The following is a 19,535-nucleotide window of genomic DNA, read 5'->3' as shown; positions in this document are numbered from 1 at the left end:
TTGATTTAATCTTCTCATATCAAACGGACCCAAACGTGGGCTGTATATAATAATAATAATAATAATAATAGTAATAAAAATCTTTATTTATAGAGTACTTTTTAGAATCCACATTGCACTTTGAGCTGACTGTCCTGATGTTTACATTCACCTTGTCAGTATTTTAACTTCAACTAATTTTCCTGTTGTCAAATTTGACCCATTTTTTTTTTTAAGTTTCCATTTGTGAAATTTCTTTCAAACCAAATTGTCAAAGAAATAACGTGAATGGTTCCATACAACGCTCTTCACAAGTAAAATAAATGATCAGTTCACTACTTTTATTGAATTTTATCGTATTTGAAAAAAAAATGACTAAAGATCGTTGAAAAAAAAGTGACATAAATGTTGTAAAAAGCTTCTAAAACGCGAGAAAAATATCGACAAAAACATCCAAAAGAATCGCTGGAAAAATCGACAAAAAAACGTCAGAAATAGTGACAAAAAACCTGAAAAAATCGACAAAAATATCCAAAAAATCGCTGAAAAAAAACCACAAAAAAGGTCATAAATAGTGACAAAAAAAACAGAAAAATTTGACTAAAACATCAAAAGAATTGCTGGAAAAAAACCAACAAAAAACGTCCGAAATAGTGACAAAAAACCTGAAAAAATCGACAAAAACATCCCAAAAAAATACAAAAACATTGGGTAAAGTGAAATGTCGAAAAAGAACAACAAAATGTTGAAAAAAAAGTTTTCATTTAAAATTTTGACCCAGAAAAAAACAAAAGTTACGTGGTCGACGGGAAGACAAGACAAGGGTTAAAAGCTAAGTTCTGCTGCCTGACCTCGACAGCTGGAAGGCACTTTGTAACGTTGTTAAGAGAAGTGCTCCAGAAATAAAGATTATTATCTCATTCAGATATCTCATCTCTGGATGAACGTCTGGGTCATTTCCTGTTTGTTCATCTTCTCTCAGGGTTTTCCGACGGCGGCGGCGGCAGCGGCCTCGCGGCGCCCTGGCTCGCCTGCTGAGCGACGTGACGGAGAGCTGCCAGTCCTGGCTGGACCAGAAAGTCTTCGGAGGCGTGTTCAGGACGGGACAGAACCGGGATCAGGACCAGGACCACGATCAGGACCGGGACCAGGAGTGGACCGGGACGGGCCAGGAAAGCCCCGCCCCGCTGGACGAGTCATCCTGGTTCAACAGCACCGAGCCGGACCTCAGCCACAGCTTCACTTATGGTGCATAACGGAGGGAGATGAAGTCATATTTAAAGGGCCAGCAACACAAATCACACCACAATTCATTCTGTCCTCATTTTCACACACACACACACACACACACACACACACACACACACATAGTCTCACACACACACACACACACACACACACACACACACACACACACACACACACATAGTCTCACACACACACACACACACACACACACACACATACACACACACAAACACATAACATAGACACACACAGCTAGCTAAGTGTATGGGGCTCTGGATACGTCACCCTGTGTATTGTTGTGATTGGTTGTAGTCTTATCCAATTGCGTGCAGTGAGTTTCTCAAATGCATGCTTGGTGCCGCCCCTCGAGTTGGGCCATTTTCATTACTCAGTGGATTTCCAGGCTACATGCACCAACAATTAGGTTTCAAGTGGCGGCGCCCTCTAGTGGCCGTAGCGGGAAATGAGGTGAGGAAGTATAAGAGCGCCAAATGTCCTCAGAAGGAGGCAGCTTGAGGCCAAGGGGGTAAGCGAGCGTCCGCAAAGCGTACCTCCTATGGGGAGATTCTGATGCTAACAAACCATCACCCGCCGTTAGCATCCCATTGACTGCCATTCATTTTGGCAGAGAATAACTTTACATCTGAAGCGTTTAAAGACTCTATTTGTCCATTGTTTATTTCTAAAGAAACACAACACGTTATGGCTCCGTAGCAGCCGTTTTTGTAAAAATAGGCTAACGATTGTGTCATAACCACGCAACTTTCTGTCGCACAGTAGACCTCCGTAGGAAAAACCTTAAATGTTTCGCTGTACCATTGTGTAATTGTGAGAGGCTTCTCCTAAATCCACTGGAACAGAATACATTGCTTCGCTAAAAGCAGAAGTTTATACCATAAAGTCAATTGTCCAGTAGATAAAGAATGCTGTCCCATAGGTACACTCACAAGAAACGTTTTACACAACCCATTTTAATCCCTGATGTTTTACTAATCCTTACTATTTATGTTGCCTAAAACACATCTAGTTCTGTTTCACGTCAACTACATGTTTAAAACGTCGGCCGTTACTGTAGTAGCTTGGTCAATAATAAGGACCATAATGGAGGTTGTACCGGGTGGCAGCTTTTAATATCGAATGTTGACAGGCAAAAAACAACAGTCAACAAGAGCCCGGAACTAGCATTCTCTTCTAGCAAGTACACATTGCTTAACACACCGTAGTGAGGGAGTACTGAAACTAGTGCTCCACAAGAGCTCCACCTAGTGGCATGAAAGATCACTAACATCTTAAGCATTACAACAGTTACGTTAAATAGAAAGGTCACATGATTAAACCGCTGTGAGTTTTAAAACGACCTATAATGTTGTTTATGTAAGAGGATGTACACACGTGAACATAGCGATGCGTGAAAATATAAAGTTTTCAGGAAGAGTAACACAGCCGACGCTCCGTGTTACTGAATATACATAAATATAAATGTATGTTTCTTTTTTTCAGACCACACTGAGATCCCGCCCCCTCCCGACAAAGTGGCCCCGCCCCCGACACTGCTCATCCAGGAGGAGATTTGTTCTGAGATCTGTCAATCGACGGTGCGGTTCACCCAATCACTGGGCGGCCTCTCTGAAGTCCCGCCTCCCTCACCCTTCTACACCAACAGCTGCTGCCAGACCTCGCCTGAGCCCGCAGGTGACAACGGTAGAGAGTAGTATGTAGAGAGACAACGGTAGAGAGTAGTATGTAGAGAGACAGCAGAAGAGAGTAGTATGTAGAGAGACAGCAGAAGAGAGTAGTATGTAGAGAGACTACAGTAGAGAGTAGTATGTAGAGAGACAGCAGTAGAGAGTAGTATGTAGAGAGACTACAGTAGAGAGTAGTATGTAGAGAGATAACAGTAGAGAGTAGTATGTAGAGAGACTACAGTAGAGAGTAGTATGTAGAGAGACTACAGTAGAGAGTAGTATGTAGAGAGACAACAGTAGAGAGTAGTATGTAGAGAGACAGCAGTAGAGAGTAGTACGTAGAGAGACAACGGTAGAGAGTAGTATGTAGAGAGACAACAGTAGAGAGTAGTAGGTAGAGAGACAACAGTAGAGAGTAGTATGTAGAGAGACAACAGTAGAGAGTAGTACATAGAGAGACAGCAGTAGAGAGTAGTATGTAGAGAGACAACAGTAGAGAGTAGTATGTAGAGAGACAGCAGTAGAGAGTAGTATGTAGAGAGACAACAGTAGAGAGTAGTATGTAGAGAGGCAACAGTAGAGAGTAGTATGTAGAGAGACAGCAGTAGAGAGTAGTATGTAGAGAGACAGCAGTAGAGAGTAGTATGTAGAGAGACAGCAGTAGAGAGTAGTATGTAGAGAGACAACAGTAGAGAGACAGCAGTAGAGTAGTATGTAGAGAGACAGCAGTAGAGAGTAGTATGTAGAGAGACAGCAGTAGAGAGTAGTATGTAGAGAGACAACAGTAGAGAGTAGTATGTAGAGAGACAGCAGTAGAGAGTAGTATGTAGAGAGACAGCAGTAGAGAGTAGTATGTAGAGAGACAGCAGTAGAGAGTAGTATGTAGAGAGACAGCAGTAGAGAGTAGTATGTAGAGAGACAGCAGTAGAGAGTAGTATGTAGAGAGACAACAGTAGAGAGGAGTATGTAGAGAGACAACAGAAAGTATCTCGTGCGCACCATAAAAAAAAGAAGTCATGTCCCCTTCGAGGCTCCGTAGTTTCGGATGTTAGTTTGCTTGTTGCCCAAAGGTTTAACTTTCACAAGGAAAAGTAATGTTTGATTTGATTAAATCGTTATAATGTCTTGAGCTGTTTCCTCTGACGTGTTTCTGTGTTTGCGTTCCAGGGTTAACGATGAAGACCCTTCTCCTTTTCATCTTCGCCATCTTCATCTTCACCGCTCTATACTCAGGGTAAAACTCTCATTTTCTATTTCCAAACATCATTTATTAATAAGATAATCTGTGTAAGTACTTATGCAGCTTTAAGGAGTCTCCCCCTGCTGGACATTAGACAGAATGCAGCTTTAAGGAGCTTCAGCGTTGAGAATTAAAGTCTGACCTGAATCCTCAGTCTTGTTGTTTTCTCCACGTGTTCGGAGTTGACCCTGAAATGTTTCTGACTCTTTCTTCCTGCAGGTGTCTCTTGTGGAGCGCGAGCGTCACATCCACCGTGTTCATGACGATCTCAACATGTATGCGTAAGTATCTCATAAACTGTTTTACGTGTCTGTCAGTCAAACACGATGGACCTCAGTGTTTCCCCTCGGCTTGTGGAGACTTAGGTGCACAGATTTGGCGGAGTGGTTCAGGGGTCTTTCCCCAAGAAAATGTGATATTTATAAATAAAAGAAATGTGTAAATTGACATAAACTTGGACCATTATTATTGGAAAAGCTAGAGCACTTAATACATAAATGACATTACAAACAATAGATCTAAGAAAAGTCTTTTAGTGCATTTGATGCAACGTTTTTGGCGCTTGTCACATTCATTCAGCTTAGGTGCTGCCAAAAACGCCTCAGGTGCTGCACCTAAGACTTACAATGGCAGAGAAGAGCCTGGATCTGTTGCAGGGTTTTTCCTGCTTTGACAAAGTTTTGGCGCCCCTGAAAAGAGATTTTAGCCAGCGCCAAAGGAAAATTATGAGCGCCAAAGCGTCTGATTTTCAGCAGCCAGCCTCGCCCTCACCCACAGCTGCTACACGCGACTGCCGCTGTACTGTCACGCTGTACCGGACCCTCTTGGTGACATGGCTAATAAAAACTTGTTTCTCGTCTCTTTCAGTTCTGACCAAGTCGGGCCCGATGGGCGAGTGGAGGCAGGCGAAGACGGAGGTGAGTCCAAAAATCAAACAAGTTTCTCTTCATTTTGTCGACTGGCAGCGAAGAAACAACTCTAAGGCTGTGTTCACACTCGGCGTCTTTTTTGACAAGACAAATTTAAGCCGAGAGCGTCTTTTGTTGCTATAACAACAGCTACTGCTACAGTATCCTAGAGCGCTATGTGGAGCGCTGCTAACGTTAGATAAAACAAAGTGGTGGAGCGAGCTAGAGAAAGAACAGAGAGAGAGAGAGAGAGACAGATAGAGAGACAGAGAGAGAGAGAGAGAGAGAGCGAGAGAGACAGACAGAGAGAGCGAGAGAGAGAGAGAGACAGAGCGAGAGAGAGAGACAGAGAGACAGAGAGAGAGAGAGAGAGACACAGAGAGAGAGAGACAGAGAGAGAGCGAGACAGAGAGAGAGAGCGAGAGAGAGAGAGAGAGACAGAGAGAGAGACAGAGAGAGAGACAGAGAGAGCGAGACAGAGAGAGAGAGAGACAGAAAGAGAGAGAGAGAGACAGAGAGAGCGAGACAGAGAGAGAGAGAGAGAGAGAGAGAGGGACAGAGAGAGAGAGAGAGAGAGACAGAGAGAGCGAGACAGAGAGAGAGAGAGAGACAGAGAGAGCGAGACAGAGAGAGAGAGAGAGCGAGCGAGAGAGAGAGAGAGAGAGACAGAGAGAGAGAGAGAGAGAGCGAGACAGAGAGAGAGAGAGAGCGAGCGAGAGAGAGAGAGAGACAGAGAGAGAGAGACAGAGAGAGAGAGAGAGAGCGAGCGAGAGAGAGAGAGAGAGAGAGACAGAGAGAGAGAGAGAGAGAGAGCAAGCGAGAGAGAGACAGAGAGAGAGAGAGAGAGACAGAGAGAGAGAGAGAGAGAGAGAGACAGAGAGAGAGGTGCTAACGTTAGATAAAACAAAGCGAGTTCCTGGTCATATCATCTAACTCGCTGTGCTCCGACTCCATTTTTTCATGTTGTTATGGAAACGACAGGTCTGGCTACTCCGCTTGTCATTGGTCGGCTGTCAAAAAAGCGGGGGGTTTTTTTCAGAAAAGTTGAACTTTTTTCAACTTCAAAAAGACACTCTGAGCTGCAGAAAAACAGTCGGCTGTGGCATTTAAAAAAGCTCTCAGGAATTTTTTGAAAACACACACTAGGATCATAACGTAAAACAGACGCTGGCAGCTTTAAAAAAAAAAAGACGCCAAGTGTGAAGATAGCCTAACAGACCAAGTGATTCTGTTTTTCAGGATATCACATCGAGAAACGAGTGAGAGAAGCGACAGTCTCCAAAAGTCTGCGATGTGAAACTGGAAGAGTGACAGAAAAGCTCTGACCGGACTCGGTAGAAATATCTCATTAACTGTGTCTGCATACGTAAGTTGCACTTAAAGTCACACTGAGCTCCGGAAAACGCTTTTCAGCAACACCTGTCGGACGCTTTGACTGCAAATGGAAACTTTCTGAATGTAAATCTATCTCTAAATATGTGTTTTTGCGCTGAGATGCGTCGACAGGACGGGCAGAAGTTTATAAAACTGTTTTAAAATTGAATTAAAGCCGACACATTTTCAACATTGTAGCTTTAAATCCAAAGTAAAAACAACGGGAAGATCAACATTTTTAAAGGTCCAGTGTGTAACGTGTTTAGTTGTTCATTATCTAAGTCTGTGTTGCCCGTTCACAAACTTGTCCTTCTTCATGAATATTTACCACCACCATCAATTCCAAGTCTTCCTATTGGCTTGAAATTTTACATTTGCGTTCACATGAACTGGGGTAGACGCTCCATATTCATGCTCCATCTTGAAATACGTTAGCCGGTAAGGGACATACAGGATATACCGGGTCAGTGTAACGCTTATCAGTTCAATCTTCTAAGCACAAACGGACATTTGGAAAAACAGAAAAATGAGTTCCAATATCCAATTTTAAAATTTTTTTTTCCGTCTTGACAAATTAAAAAATTGGATCTTTAAACTGTTTTTCCAATTTTCTGTTTTTATTCAGAGGATCAGAAATGTAGAAAATGAATTATTTTCTACATATTTTTCTCCAATTATTGAATACTGTAGGCCTAATGGTATTCTCTCCCTCGTTCTGCCTAGCTAGCTTGGAGCTCAGACGCAATTTTGTAATTTTCTCAATTTCTGATCCTCCGAATAAAAACAGAAAATTGGAAAAACAGGTTAAAGATCCAATTTTTTAATTTGTCAAGGTGGAAAAAAATGAAAAATTGGATATTTGAACCCATTTTTCTGTTTTTCCAAATGTCCGTTTGTGCTTAGAAGATTGAACTGATAAACGTTACACTGACCATACTGCTCCACCTTTCACGTTTTCTCTGTCACATGATAAGCTCACAGCTGCTGCTAATGCTGCTAACGGGTATCGTAGCTTCCCGGCCTCCGGCAAGTTTGAAGAAGGAAACATGGAGGACCACACGTATTTAAAATACAAATTTGAAGAGTGAAGGCTACCGTAGCTGTAATACGTACTTTGAACTGCGTGGTGCGAGAGAGTTGATTGCGATATATGATCTCAACGCTAGATGGGAGAAATTCCCCCACATTGGACCTTTAAAGGTTGAACATGAAGTTGAGACTTTGTTTCGGATGTTGGTGAATGTTTTAATAATGTTTGAACCATGAAACGTTTCACCAACTTCATGCTTTTGGATTTTCCCGGAGTATAAAAAGTTTAAAAGCAGAATCAGACGGCGTGTTTGTTGTTAGAAAGCTGAAGGAGCTCATTAACATGATGACTTAAGTTACTGTAGTTTAGCTAGAAAAGTATCCATATCAAATATAAAACAACCAAATGTAACTTGTGTATTTTTGAAATATATACGTGAATCTTTCTATTGTTAAAAAGCTGAACTTGGCTATTTTGGGGCTGTCCGAAGTAACCAAACGTCAGACTGAACTCGTCTGGAAACAAACCCAGCGGAAGCCTCACTTCTTTTCAAAATAAGAGCTGCAAAAACGACATAAAAAACAAACGCACAACACCTGAAGTTCTAGTTGATCTACCTGGAAGTTGTAACCACGGGAAGATAAGCGCCGTCTTATTTTCCTGAGGAAACTGAATGAAGACTTTTATTCCAAAATTAAACAAAGAAAATCAAGCTGCACCGGCTCAGATTTTATTGTGAAAATCTGAACTCTGGTTTCCGGGCTAGAGTTCTGACAAGAAAGGGTGTCATTACCCGATGTGAGTCAACTGCAGATGTGAGTTGCGCATGCTCAGATTTAAACGGTTTACGGCATAACGCCAAGGGATCCGGATCCGGCAAACGTTTTGGCCATCTATGATTGTTTGGTTGCTAACGTTAGCTCAAAACGCCATTCCAGTGACAGCCTTTGTTGTGTTTGGTTGCTAACTTGTAGCCAGCAGTGAACGAACTTCGTGATGTAGGTCCATTTTTATCGTATTGACATATCATTAGCAGGTTCTTGGAGGCTACTTCAGCCTCTAATCTAGAACTGACATCAGGGATCATGCCGTGAAAATGTGATGCCTTACGCTAAATAATAAATTACTGCTATGTAATGTACCTATCTCATTATTCTGTGGCTAACAGCAAAACAGATCTACGTGAAGTCGCAAAGTGACGCATGCGCAACTCACATCTGCACTCGACTCACATCAGGTAGTGACAGAGGGTTTTGTCGGTACAAAACTATAATTTATGATGTCAGTAAATGCATCATAAGAAGGAGACGTTTAGTTTGTTAAAGTGTAACTAGACCTACATCAACCTGGACCCGATGTTGTTCGCTAAACCCACCAGACTCCATGTAAATAAACAGTCATTTTAGCATTGTAAAATACACTTCATTCAAAGTCAACAGAAACAAAATATAACTATGAAACGCCGTTTTGGGGCGTCTTTCCACTTTTCCCACCATCACAACTCTAGTTTTGGTTGAAATAAACACATAGTTTACCGATTTACGTGTGAAAATATGTTGGCGCTATACACACTAAAAGTATTGATTTTTTAAATGGAGTCTGGTGGGTTTAGCGCTAGCGACTTCAGAGCTGTTTGTGGTTAAACAGAAAGGTCTCAAAGAGGATTTAAAGGTCTATCTCTGTAGGGATCCTTTCTATAATGTTGTCAGAAACTTAGAATATTAATCTGAGTCTGTCAGCGGCAAAAACAGAACTTTTAGTGGACCAAATTGACCAAAACCCATAGGGTTACATTGCAGCCTGGTCTGTGGTTGCCGGTTACAGCATTCACGCTAAATAGTGGACCAATTTCAAAGATTGTTGTTCCCATCAGTCACTTACACACAAAAACATAGAAAAATAGGGTCTACCTATAAAGGGACTTGATTGACAGGTTGATGGGCGGGGCCAACGTTATATAACCTTACCTCATTCTGATGAATTCAAACCAATCAGATGCCTTTAATCTAAAATAAACTTGATGAACAAAGTCAGAAGATTATATAAATCCAGTTTTTGTAACGTTCTCTTGTGCAGCTGTATAAGTAACAGGAAATAAAGCTCCTGAATCTTCTGTATTTTAAATAATAACTCATCTCATTCAGGTCCAGTTGTTCTCTGCAGCATTTTGGAGTAAAACTCTTCAGCGGTCAAAGTGCCTTTCTATCAGCCAGCAGTGCAGAAACACAGAATAATCCAGGGTAATGTAGCATGCAAACCTAATATGCTGCTGAAACATGAAGCAGACCTGCTCCAGCGTTACGTGGAGATACTTCTCAGTGTTTGATTTATACTGCAGCGTGGAGCAGACGGGTGGAGTTCACTTGAAATATATGTTTCCTGGTACATCTGGCTGTTCACACACGGTGCTCATGAAAACTGTCTGTCTGAACACATGACACTGTATCTCGCACCCGGCGCAGCGCAAAGCCCGACCCAAGTGTCTTTGCTAGTTTAAGACCAGTTGTCAGTTTCCCGTCCAGCGCCCACGTCATTTAAATAGCAAATGCACCTGCTCCCATCTGTGGCCCATGGGCGTGCTGGTCTTACAGGGAGGTGTGTTCAGGTGCATTCTGGGCGTGCTGGTCTTACAGGGAGGTGTGTTCAGGTGCATTCTGGGCGTGCTGGTCTTACAGGGAGGTGTGTTCAGGTGCATTCTGGGCGTATTGCTATCTTGAGGCAGCGGGAAGTGATTGTGCCGTTGACCAACAAAAACCTGGTCTAAAGTCAATAACGCAGCATTTCATTGTTATTTTAAAAGAGCATTAGTAAAATGCTCCTAGACTCGTGCACAGTGCGTGCACACTATGCTTGTTACACACACAGGGACGCACAGCAGCACACACACATGCAGAAGATTACATATAAAAATATTACGGTGCAAATCCTCCATCATAACAGCAATGCTCCAAGGTCCAAACACGCCTGGCTTTTAAAGGGAATGGGAGATGATCTCTGATTGGTTTATTGCATGTTACGCCCAAAACACACCTCTGATTAATGAAGACACTAAGTACAACCCTTTAGAACCATGCGCCCGGCGCACAGACCCTTTTTTTCCACCGTCAAACTAGCAAAAGTGGATTTGGACACGCCCTAAACACACCTGCACCAGGCGCTTCACGCCGTGCGCTTAGATCGTTAAAATAGGGCCCGAATGTGTGAACACGGCTTTTGACAAAACTTTTTGACGTTGTTGGGGACAAACTCCATCCAGCTGGCACCACAGGCAGGAAAACCCATCACATATTTACATCTCCTGTGTGAGTCAGGTCTGCTTCTATGTGAAGGTTTATACTTCTTCACATCTTACGCTTATTTGGAAAACAGGGATTGTACTTTCTGAGGGAGCAATAATTCCAGAAAATGGAAGAAACTTAACTATGAGCTGTGAGGCGGGAGCAACATTATGGGATCAGGCAGATAATCCTTAAAGTCACAATCATTCTTCATGCCGTAATAATGTCTGTATGGATCTGTTATCTCTCTGTGAAAAGACAAATACATGTTTTATCAGAAGAAGTGTGGCAGGATGCTGCGACTAAGAAATGTAAAACAACAAGTACTGTATGGCTTTATAAGGTTTTGACTTTATAACGTTTTTCAAATTCAATCAATCAATGTTTGGGGCCTCAAACTACGCCAAGACTTTTAGCAAACCTGAAGCAGGAAGAGATGAGCTGTGCTTTGTATTGTTTTTTTCACAAATCAGCTCTTTCTGAGTGAAATGTAAAGTTTAAAATGTGTTTTTTTGTGAACTGAACTTCAGTGACTTAGAGTTTTATCTTTCGCTCTTCATGTTCCAGATCGTCTGAATGGATTAGGTAAAAAAAAAAAATTCTGTTCATGTCACGTTTATGTCTAATAGGAACAACCAGTCCTCCAAACTATACTGCGATATGGGCCGCTTGTAGTTAAGGTTAGGATAGCCGATTGGTCAGGGGATAGGACCTCTACAAATTAGGTTACGTTACCTTGCGTAAGCATGGACGCCTGGCCAATAGTAGTGATGGAAGGGCGGGTCTTGGCGTGGCCATTGTAGGATTCGTAAATTCGCTACCAGGACATTTGGCGCTCTTATACTTCGTCACCTGCTTTGCTCCGGTCAGAACTACTACGACCACTAGAGGGCGCTGCCACTTTAAATGTAAAATATGAGTCATAATCTCTGCTTGAACAAACGACTTATGTGGGCGTTTTTCAGGGGCGGACAGTCTCAAGAATTACCGTAAATACCAGTTTCGAGTTGTAATCACAACCGGGGAAACTGGGATTTTTTTTTCAGAAAGCTTCAACGTTTACGACTTGGCGCTAAATAATACGGAAGTGCCTGAATGCCTCACACTAACCAAAGTCTTGCTTTTGAAGTAATTAAACCCAAATTTAATGGATGTAGTTTTTAGCAAAAATTGTTAGCGTGAACACAAGTCGTAATAAACACAGGAAGCTTTTCCATCGCTACCGTCCGTCCTGTATGACGTAAACGTGGCATCAGACGTGTAACATGAAGGGTTAACATCCAGTCACACCAGACAGTGACTCAGCAAGATTAATGTGTGTCGTAGGGCTAATAAAGGTACTGTAACTGCCAAGCTAGCTGCTTACATGCTAGCGGGATCATATGTTTATTTAAATGATGCAAAGAATTAGACAAATTAACAACATTTCGCCCCTTTTAAATTCTGGTGTGACCAGCCTTTAATAGTCACAGACCGGCCCTTTAAGAGTCACGTCTCTATTTTTTATGTGTGATTTATAAGTTTCTGAATCGTCTGTTTGTATTCACTAAAAGTGCCAAATGTGTGGAAATGTGACGATTCAGGAAATGATAAAACTTCATCAATGAATAGAAATCGATCTATATTACTAATATTTTTAACACAACTCTGCATGACATAGCATTTAAAGCTGCACTTATCAATATTTTGTATACGAACAATGGATCAAATTATGCTGAACTCTGCAGCTCTGAGAAGCTTTTTTTTTTAGCTTCTAGTTTTGGTTTTTATGGCTAAAGAAATATAATAAAGAAAATGTTTTTCTCAGGATTTGGTGGAGACCAAAGCAGAGCTAAAAGGAAAGCGAATATTGGATTCATAAGAGGCACGTTCAGTCTCATTTTCGGGTTAAACGCCATGTTTCCTCCGGACGGCGTCAAACGAGCTTTGAGGTATTTTTATTTTCTGGTTTTGGTGGCTGTGTCGGAGATGTTAGCCAATCAGCAGCGACGTGTACGTAAACCTTGTGGTATTAACAAGGCAGCAGGGTGTTCAACGCACCCCCGTTTCAGTTTAACGCTTTCGCATTCGAACAGTCACTTTTTCTCTTTTTTTTCAACAGTTTTGGCAGATTTTTTGGTGGATTTTTTGATGTTTGAGGCTTCTTTTCACCACCATTTATTAGCACCACTAACACCAACTTATTACTAGTTTTAGGGATGCACCGATGCAGAAACCATACCCCGTCAAAAAGCCCAATATTCGTCCGAATTCGAAGCCAAATCCTGGATTAAAGGAAGCCCATGTTTGTGATGTAAAAATTTGACTAGAAGACAACACGGGGGTTAAGGCCCTGACACACCAACCTGATAATCGGCCAGAGGCCGTCGGACAGTCTGGCGAGGTCGGTGACTCGAGTCTGTTCGGTGTGTTCCGTGCCGTCGTCCGTCGGAGGAGCCGTCGGCCTTCATTTTGGCCTGCTGGGTCGGAGGGCGGGCAGTCGGACTCAATGACCAATCTGATTGGTGGAGTGCTAACCCTTGACTAGCGAATCAGTGCACTTATGTTAGCGTGATGAACAGCCTCTCAAAATCTGACGAAAATCTTTTAAACTGACCTTTGTCGATCTGAAATGAAGACGCGTTTCAGTGAGCTATCTTCGTAAAATATGACATCGTATTCTGAATGAGCCGGCATTATGCTCAGTTGTAAAATCCGGGAGAAGCCAGACCCACGTGACGCGTTCGTCCAATCAGCTGCCGGTTTTCATTTTTTGGGCCACAATACAGATTAGCGCCGTCTGCTGTTATAAAGACGTATTACATCTCGCGCACGCGCAGAACGTACGCTCAAGTCGGCGTCGCTTTGGTGTGTTCAGAGGCACTTTTTTGACCAACTCGGGTCCGACTGCCTTTCCTCCTCACGGTCGGCTGTCGGGTTGGTGTGTCAGGGCCTTTAAATAAACGTTTTTGCTACGTCGTGTTGGGACTGAACGTGCTCCGGGTGAACACAAACACAACTTCCAATGAGACGTTTAAATAAGATGTCAGTTCTTCTGCCCCCTGGTGGCCACTAACACGCTGATGCAGCTTTAAATGATGTTAAAGTGTCTTTTTCTTCTTTTATATGTACGTAATTTGTAAAATATAGAATTTCCTGCACAAGACTGAACGTGTCTGTTACAAAAACACATTTAATAGGAATTAAACTTGTAGATAAGCTCTTGTTTGTGATGTACTGTACATATATACACATATATATACACATATATTCTTTTCCATCGACTGCACTTGTTTCCAAAGATGGAAATGTGATACTCTGCTTGTGACGGCACTTATTAAATCTGTTGTTTTTATTCCACTGTAATGTACTCAAGTTAAAAAAGTCTGAAAACTGTAAAAAATTAAACACCAAACGCTGCGCAAAACTAGATTTTTATCTGAAGTTTAGACGCTAAAGAAGTTTATTGGTCTGATGAATAAATCAATGTGACAAAATGCCTTTCTTCCAGTGTTCATCGCTGTGTTTAAATCACTAAATTGTCTAAATTTTGCAACGTTTGGATGATGAGTTAGTCGCTCTTTTTGGACCGGTTGATGCACCGCGTTTTGAGATTACTTTTTTACAGTATTTTGCATATTGTCAGATATTTTTGAGTGTCAGTGAAAATGTTTTTGTGTGAAGTTACAAATGAATGTTTATCATCCATTAAATCTTGTTATAAACACAAACAGTGTGTTTCTGTTATGTGCATGTTTGTTTATTTCAGTTCATTCTAGGATCAGACATGGAAGTAGTGCCTTGCAAAAGGGTTAAGTAGTATAGATAGACAGATAGATAGATAGATAGATAGATAGATAGATAGATAGATAGATAGACAGATAGATACAGATAGACAGATAGATAGATAAATAGATAGATATAGATAGATAGACAGATAGATATATAGATAGACAGATAGATATAGATAGATAGACAGATAGATAGATAGACAGATAGATACAGATAGACAGATAGATAGATAGACAGATATAGATATATAGACAGATAGATATATAGATATATAGACAGACAGACAGATAGATAGATAGACAGACAGACAGACAGATAGATAGATAGATAGATAGATAGATAGACAGATAGATACAGATAGACAGATAGATAGATAAATAGATAGATATAGATATATAGACAGATAGATATATAGATATATAGATAGACAGATAGATAGATAGATAGATAGATAGATAGATAGATAGATAGATATAGATATATAGACAGATAGATATATAGATATATAGACAGACAGACAGACAGACAGACAGACAGACAGACAGATAGATAGATAGATAGATAGATAGATAGACAGATAGATACAGATAGACAGATAGATAGATAAATAGATAGATATAGATATATAGACAGATAGATATATAGATATATAGATAGACAGATAGATAGATAGATAGATAGATATAGATATATAGACAGATAGATATATAGATAGACAGATAGATATAGATAGATAGACAGATAGATAGATAGACAGATAGATACAGATAGACAGATAGATAGATAGACAGATATAGATATATAGACAGATAGATATATAGACAGACAGACAGATAGATAGATAGATATATAGACAGACAGACAGACAGACAGACAGACAGACAGACAGACAGACAGACAGATAGATAGATAGATAGATAGATAGATAGATAGATAGATTAGATAGATTTTTATTGAGCCCAAAAAAATGGGAAATTCCAGTGTTGCAGCAGCAAAATATCAGACACACAGCACACATACAGAATATACCTGAAATAATAGGATACAATATACATGAAATAATAATAGGATAGAATATAAGAACAAATAATTTAAAATATATATACAAGTTCGGGAATAAAAATGTACAACTGTTTAACTGGTATTGATAAAGCTGTAGATAAACCTATTGTGCAAGGTGCACTTAGTGCAGATGTGAGCTTCAAAACTATGTTCCCAGTGTACAATTGTATGGCTTCCATACAACGCGCATGCAGCCAAGTTATTTTTTGGGAAATTTAGTTGTAAGAAACCCATATTTCTGATATAAAAAAAACGTTGAAAATGGGTCAAATTTGACCCAAGGACAACACAAGGGTTAAAAATCTAAAGGTGATAGTGTTGATGGACAGATCAACTGTTCTGGGGCCTCATTGATCCGACTGCCTCGAGCTGTCCTGTTGGATCTCTGTGCTGTTTTGGGGCCCAGCGTTCCAGAGAGGAGCACTCCAAAACTTCAAGAGGGGTCCGCTCCGGTGTCCCGTGGCAAAAACACATTATCGGTGTAGCGCTATAGGTGCTTTTTTACATCAACTTTAATATCAGACCATTTCAATCAGCAGAGACTTCGTTGCAAATTTGCAAAAGGTTAATTTGTTACACATGCACGATTTATAATGTACAAAGTCTTATGGCGATTAGACGAATTTAGTCGATCGTGATGGTTTTATAAATCATAATATTTCTGCACGTATTTACGTCCTATGTTTTGTCCGTACGCCACTTCTGATGCAAATTCGCCACACAGTTTTATAAATGAAGGCCCCTGCTCAGATTATCAGACTACTGTTCATGTATTTTCTTTGGGAGACTCAACAGATTGCTTTAATTATAAAATGGCACAATGATCGTATAAAACGTCAATGACATAATCACAAAATGTGAACGCAACGGCGTAACTTTGGGTTCAACATTAGGGGGCAACAAATTATAACCGGGGTGTCTGGTGGTCCTCCCCCAGGACACTGTGAGCATCAAACGCTTCATTTCCTGCATTCTGGTGAATTGTTCTGCAACAATTTCTGCCTTTTCTGTATGCAAAAGTCTGTATTCATGTAAATATTATTATTATTAACTAATTCATCTGCTGTAATGTTCAAATCTTTCTGCACATTCTATACCGTACACGTGTTTCAGGATGTTTTTTTGAGGAATTGTGCACATCTTAACAACAAATATTTGCTTGCCACAGCATTTATACTTTTTTTTTTTAATAAAGATTACTTTTTTGGGGGCATTTCTGCTTTAAATCATCAGCTTAGATATGAAAGGGGAGAGAGAGGGGGAAGACATGCAGGAAGACAATGCACACAGATTCAAACCCTAGGCCTCTGCGTTGAGGAATAAACCTCATTATATGGGCGCGCACTCTACCAACTGTGTGCCCAGAGTTTAAATCTTTAGGTGCATCTCATAACCCCTCATTACTACCTCGAGTCCTTCACTCGTCTCCCTTCCTTCCTGTGTGAACAGTCGGACTGGGGAAGGGGACTGAGTACCCAGGGCCCTCATGTGAGGAGGGCCCAAAAAGATGCATGAATGAATAGCTGTGGATGTGGGGAGGGGCCCATAGAAAATGCCTTTCTACAGGGCCCAGAGTTTTGTGCTACGCCCCTGTGTGTGAACATAGCTGCTGGTTGCAGATGTAACCCTTTGTGCATCACTAAGGACATATTTGGCTTTTCATTTCAAATTTTTCAATAATTTGGGCTGTGTTAATGCATATGGCATCAAATTTGGCAAAGGGTGTGAGTTTTAATTCTTTAGTTTTAGAAGTAGAACATCCGTCCATTTATTTATAAAAGAGCAGCGGCTCAACTCTCCAACTCACCTGCTTCATTGCACGGACTGTCAATCACGACTGAGACCCCGCCCCCTTTCCCAGGTGATATAACTCCACCCCCTCAGGCCTGTGATGCGGAGACTCCGCCCCTTTCCCAGGTGATATAACTCCACCCCCTCAGGCCTGTGATGTGGAGACTCCGCCCCTTTCCCAGGTGATATAACTCCGCCCATTCAGGCCTGTGATGTGGAGACTCCGCCCCTTTCCCAGGTGACATAACTCCACCCCCTCAGGCCTGTGATGCTGACTCCGCCCCTTTCCCAGGTGATATAACTCCACCCCTTCAGGTCTGTGACGTGGAGACTCCGCCCCTTTCCCAGGTGACATAACTCCACCCCTTCAGGCCTGTGATGCTCACTCCGCCCATTTCCCCAGGTTATATAACCCCGCCCCTTCAGGCCTGTGACGTGAAGACTCCGCCCCTTTCTCAGGTTATATAACTCCACCCCCTCTGGCCTGTGATGCTGACTCCACCCATTTCCCAGGTAACATAACCCCGCCCCTTCCGGCCTGTTTTCCCTCCAAACCAAACCGTGCCAGGCAGAACAAAGAGAGGACTGATGTGAGTTAGTTTAATGCACTTTTTCACCTGTATAACACTTATGTTTTCGTCACGTAGAATGTTTAGCCTGAAACTCTGATACATTGTTGTATGTGCAGATTGTGGACCCCCATACAGGTGTTTTCACTTAATCAGGCTGATCAGCCCTCTTCCCAGGACTCTGTGGCTGTGTATGAAGAGCCTCTTGTTAGCTTTGTTGTAGTCTATACCCTTGATGTTCCACCTCTGGGCATAGGCGCCGAAAATACTGAGCACCCAATGCCATGCTGCCAGTAGGCTACATTCATTTAAAATTAAACATTGCTTTTTATTTATTTTTTTTAATTTTATTTCTTTATTTGAAAGGGGACAGTGAACATTAATCAACATTAAAACAATGAGTTAGCTCAAAAGTGCTAATTTTCATCGGTAGTCCCCCAGCCAGATGTAAAACAGGCAGCTTTTAAAGATAATGACGATGATGATGGTATAAAATTACATACAACACGTGGTTAATAAATACAATTCATGTAAAATACTTATATAACGTTTAGATGCACACAGAAAGCATTAGTGCCCACAAGTTTGGCTCTCTACAAGCCATTTTTTTGCATTCTTTTTGAATGAAAAGAATGACAAAGACTCTCTAATGGTTGCCGGCACCATTGCTGAACTTCCTGACCAAAAGCTGTCTTTCTCCGGGGGATGATGCAGTCTTCCCTCACTGCCCCTCTAGTTACCCTAACCTCACTAAGTGGAGTTAGGGCGCTAAGTGGAGCGTGTCATAGTGTGCCTAGGCTACTAATCAGGTGGAATTTATTCTTAATTTCCCAAGAAGCTGATTGAGGTTACGTGTTCATCTCCAATCCTCTCTGTATTTGTGAGAAATGGCGTCCTGAGGTGAAAGATAGCCTACTTTACGGCTTTATTATCGAGTCAATAGGCGTGTGTGTTCGTGTCGGCCGCTGTCCATTTCCTAAGGTTCTGAAATGCAACATTGCAAACATTTTTTGACTACTTTTTTTTTTTTTTAAAGGGCGTGCGCCCGTGAGCACCCACGGAGGAAAACATAAATCAACGCCTATGCCTCTGGGATTTCTCTCATTTCTGCTGGATGTCCGTCCCCTTCCTCTGTCTCTGTGTTGGCGTTCTAACCTCCGGTGGATGTCTGAGGACTATGGTTAACCCTTGTTGTCTTCACATCGACCACATCCGGGTCAAAATTAAACAAACTTATTTTATGGCGCTTTTCTTTTTTTTTTAGATACTTTTTTTATCCATGGTCAATAAACCTAATTTATATGACATATTACCTAATTTTTGAGTTTAAAAAGAAAGCAGAAATTATGAATTATTTTGACTAATAGTTAAGATCAGAGGGTATATGTCAAATCTGAGTCAGGATAGTGTTTTAAAACCATGTAAAAATGTTTTTAAATTGAATAAAACACCCAAAATTAAATGAAAGTAATCATTCATTTGATCTGCGAATAATGCTGAACAACGTACATCCATGCATCCATGTTATTTTTGGCAATAGGTTACATGAAACCCTTTAAATTTCTGATATAAAGACTTTGAAAAAACTTTGAAAATGGGT

At 41.2% G+C, this 19,535-nt stretch overlaps 1 protein-coding gene across 1 annotated transcript in view; it reads left to right on the top strand.

The window, feature by feature from the left end:
- The window catches only part of tmem71 (transmembrane protein 71), an 18,006-nt gene extending 9,823 nt beyond the window's left edge, over positions 1–8,183 (top strand). The window contains exons 6-12 of the mRNA XM_031292485.2: positions 962–1,227; positions 2,728–2,919; positions 4,080–4,146; positions 4,372–4,433; positions 5,020–5,069; positions 6,300–6,678; positions 7,740–8,183. Of these exons, the coding sequence (XP_031148345.1) occupies positions 962–1,227; positions 2,728–2,919; positions 4,080–4,146; positions 4,372–4,433; positions 5,020–5,069; positions 6,300–6,323 (661 nt within the window). The 3' untranslated portion in view covers positions 6,324–6,678; positions 7,740–8,183. The remainder of the gene's footprint in view (positions 1–961; positions 1,228–2,727; positions 2,920–4,079; positions 4,147–4,371; positions 4,434–5,019; positions 5,070–6,299; positions 6,679–7,739) is intronic.
- Positions 8,184–19,535: the final 11,352 nt, after the last annotated feature.

Source organism: Sander lucioperca, chromosome 9 (genome assembly GCF_008315115.2).
Source record: "Sander lucioperca isolate FBNREF2018 chromosome 9, SLUC_FBN_1.2, whole genome shotgun sequence".
Classification (NCBI taxonomy): Eukaryota; Metazoa; Chordata; class Actinopteri; order Perciformes; family Percidae; genus Sander; species Sander lucioperca.
Note: the sequence above shows the minus strand (reverse complement) of the source record. Positions and strands in the feature narration are given on the sequence as shown.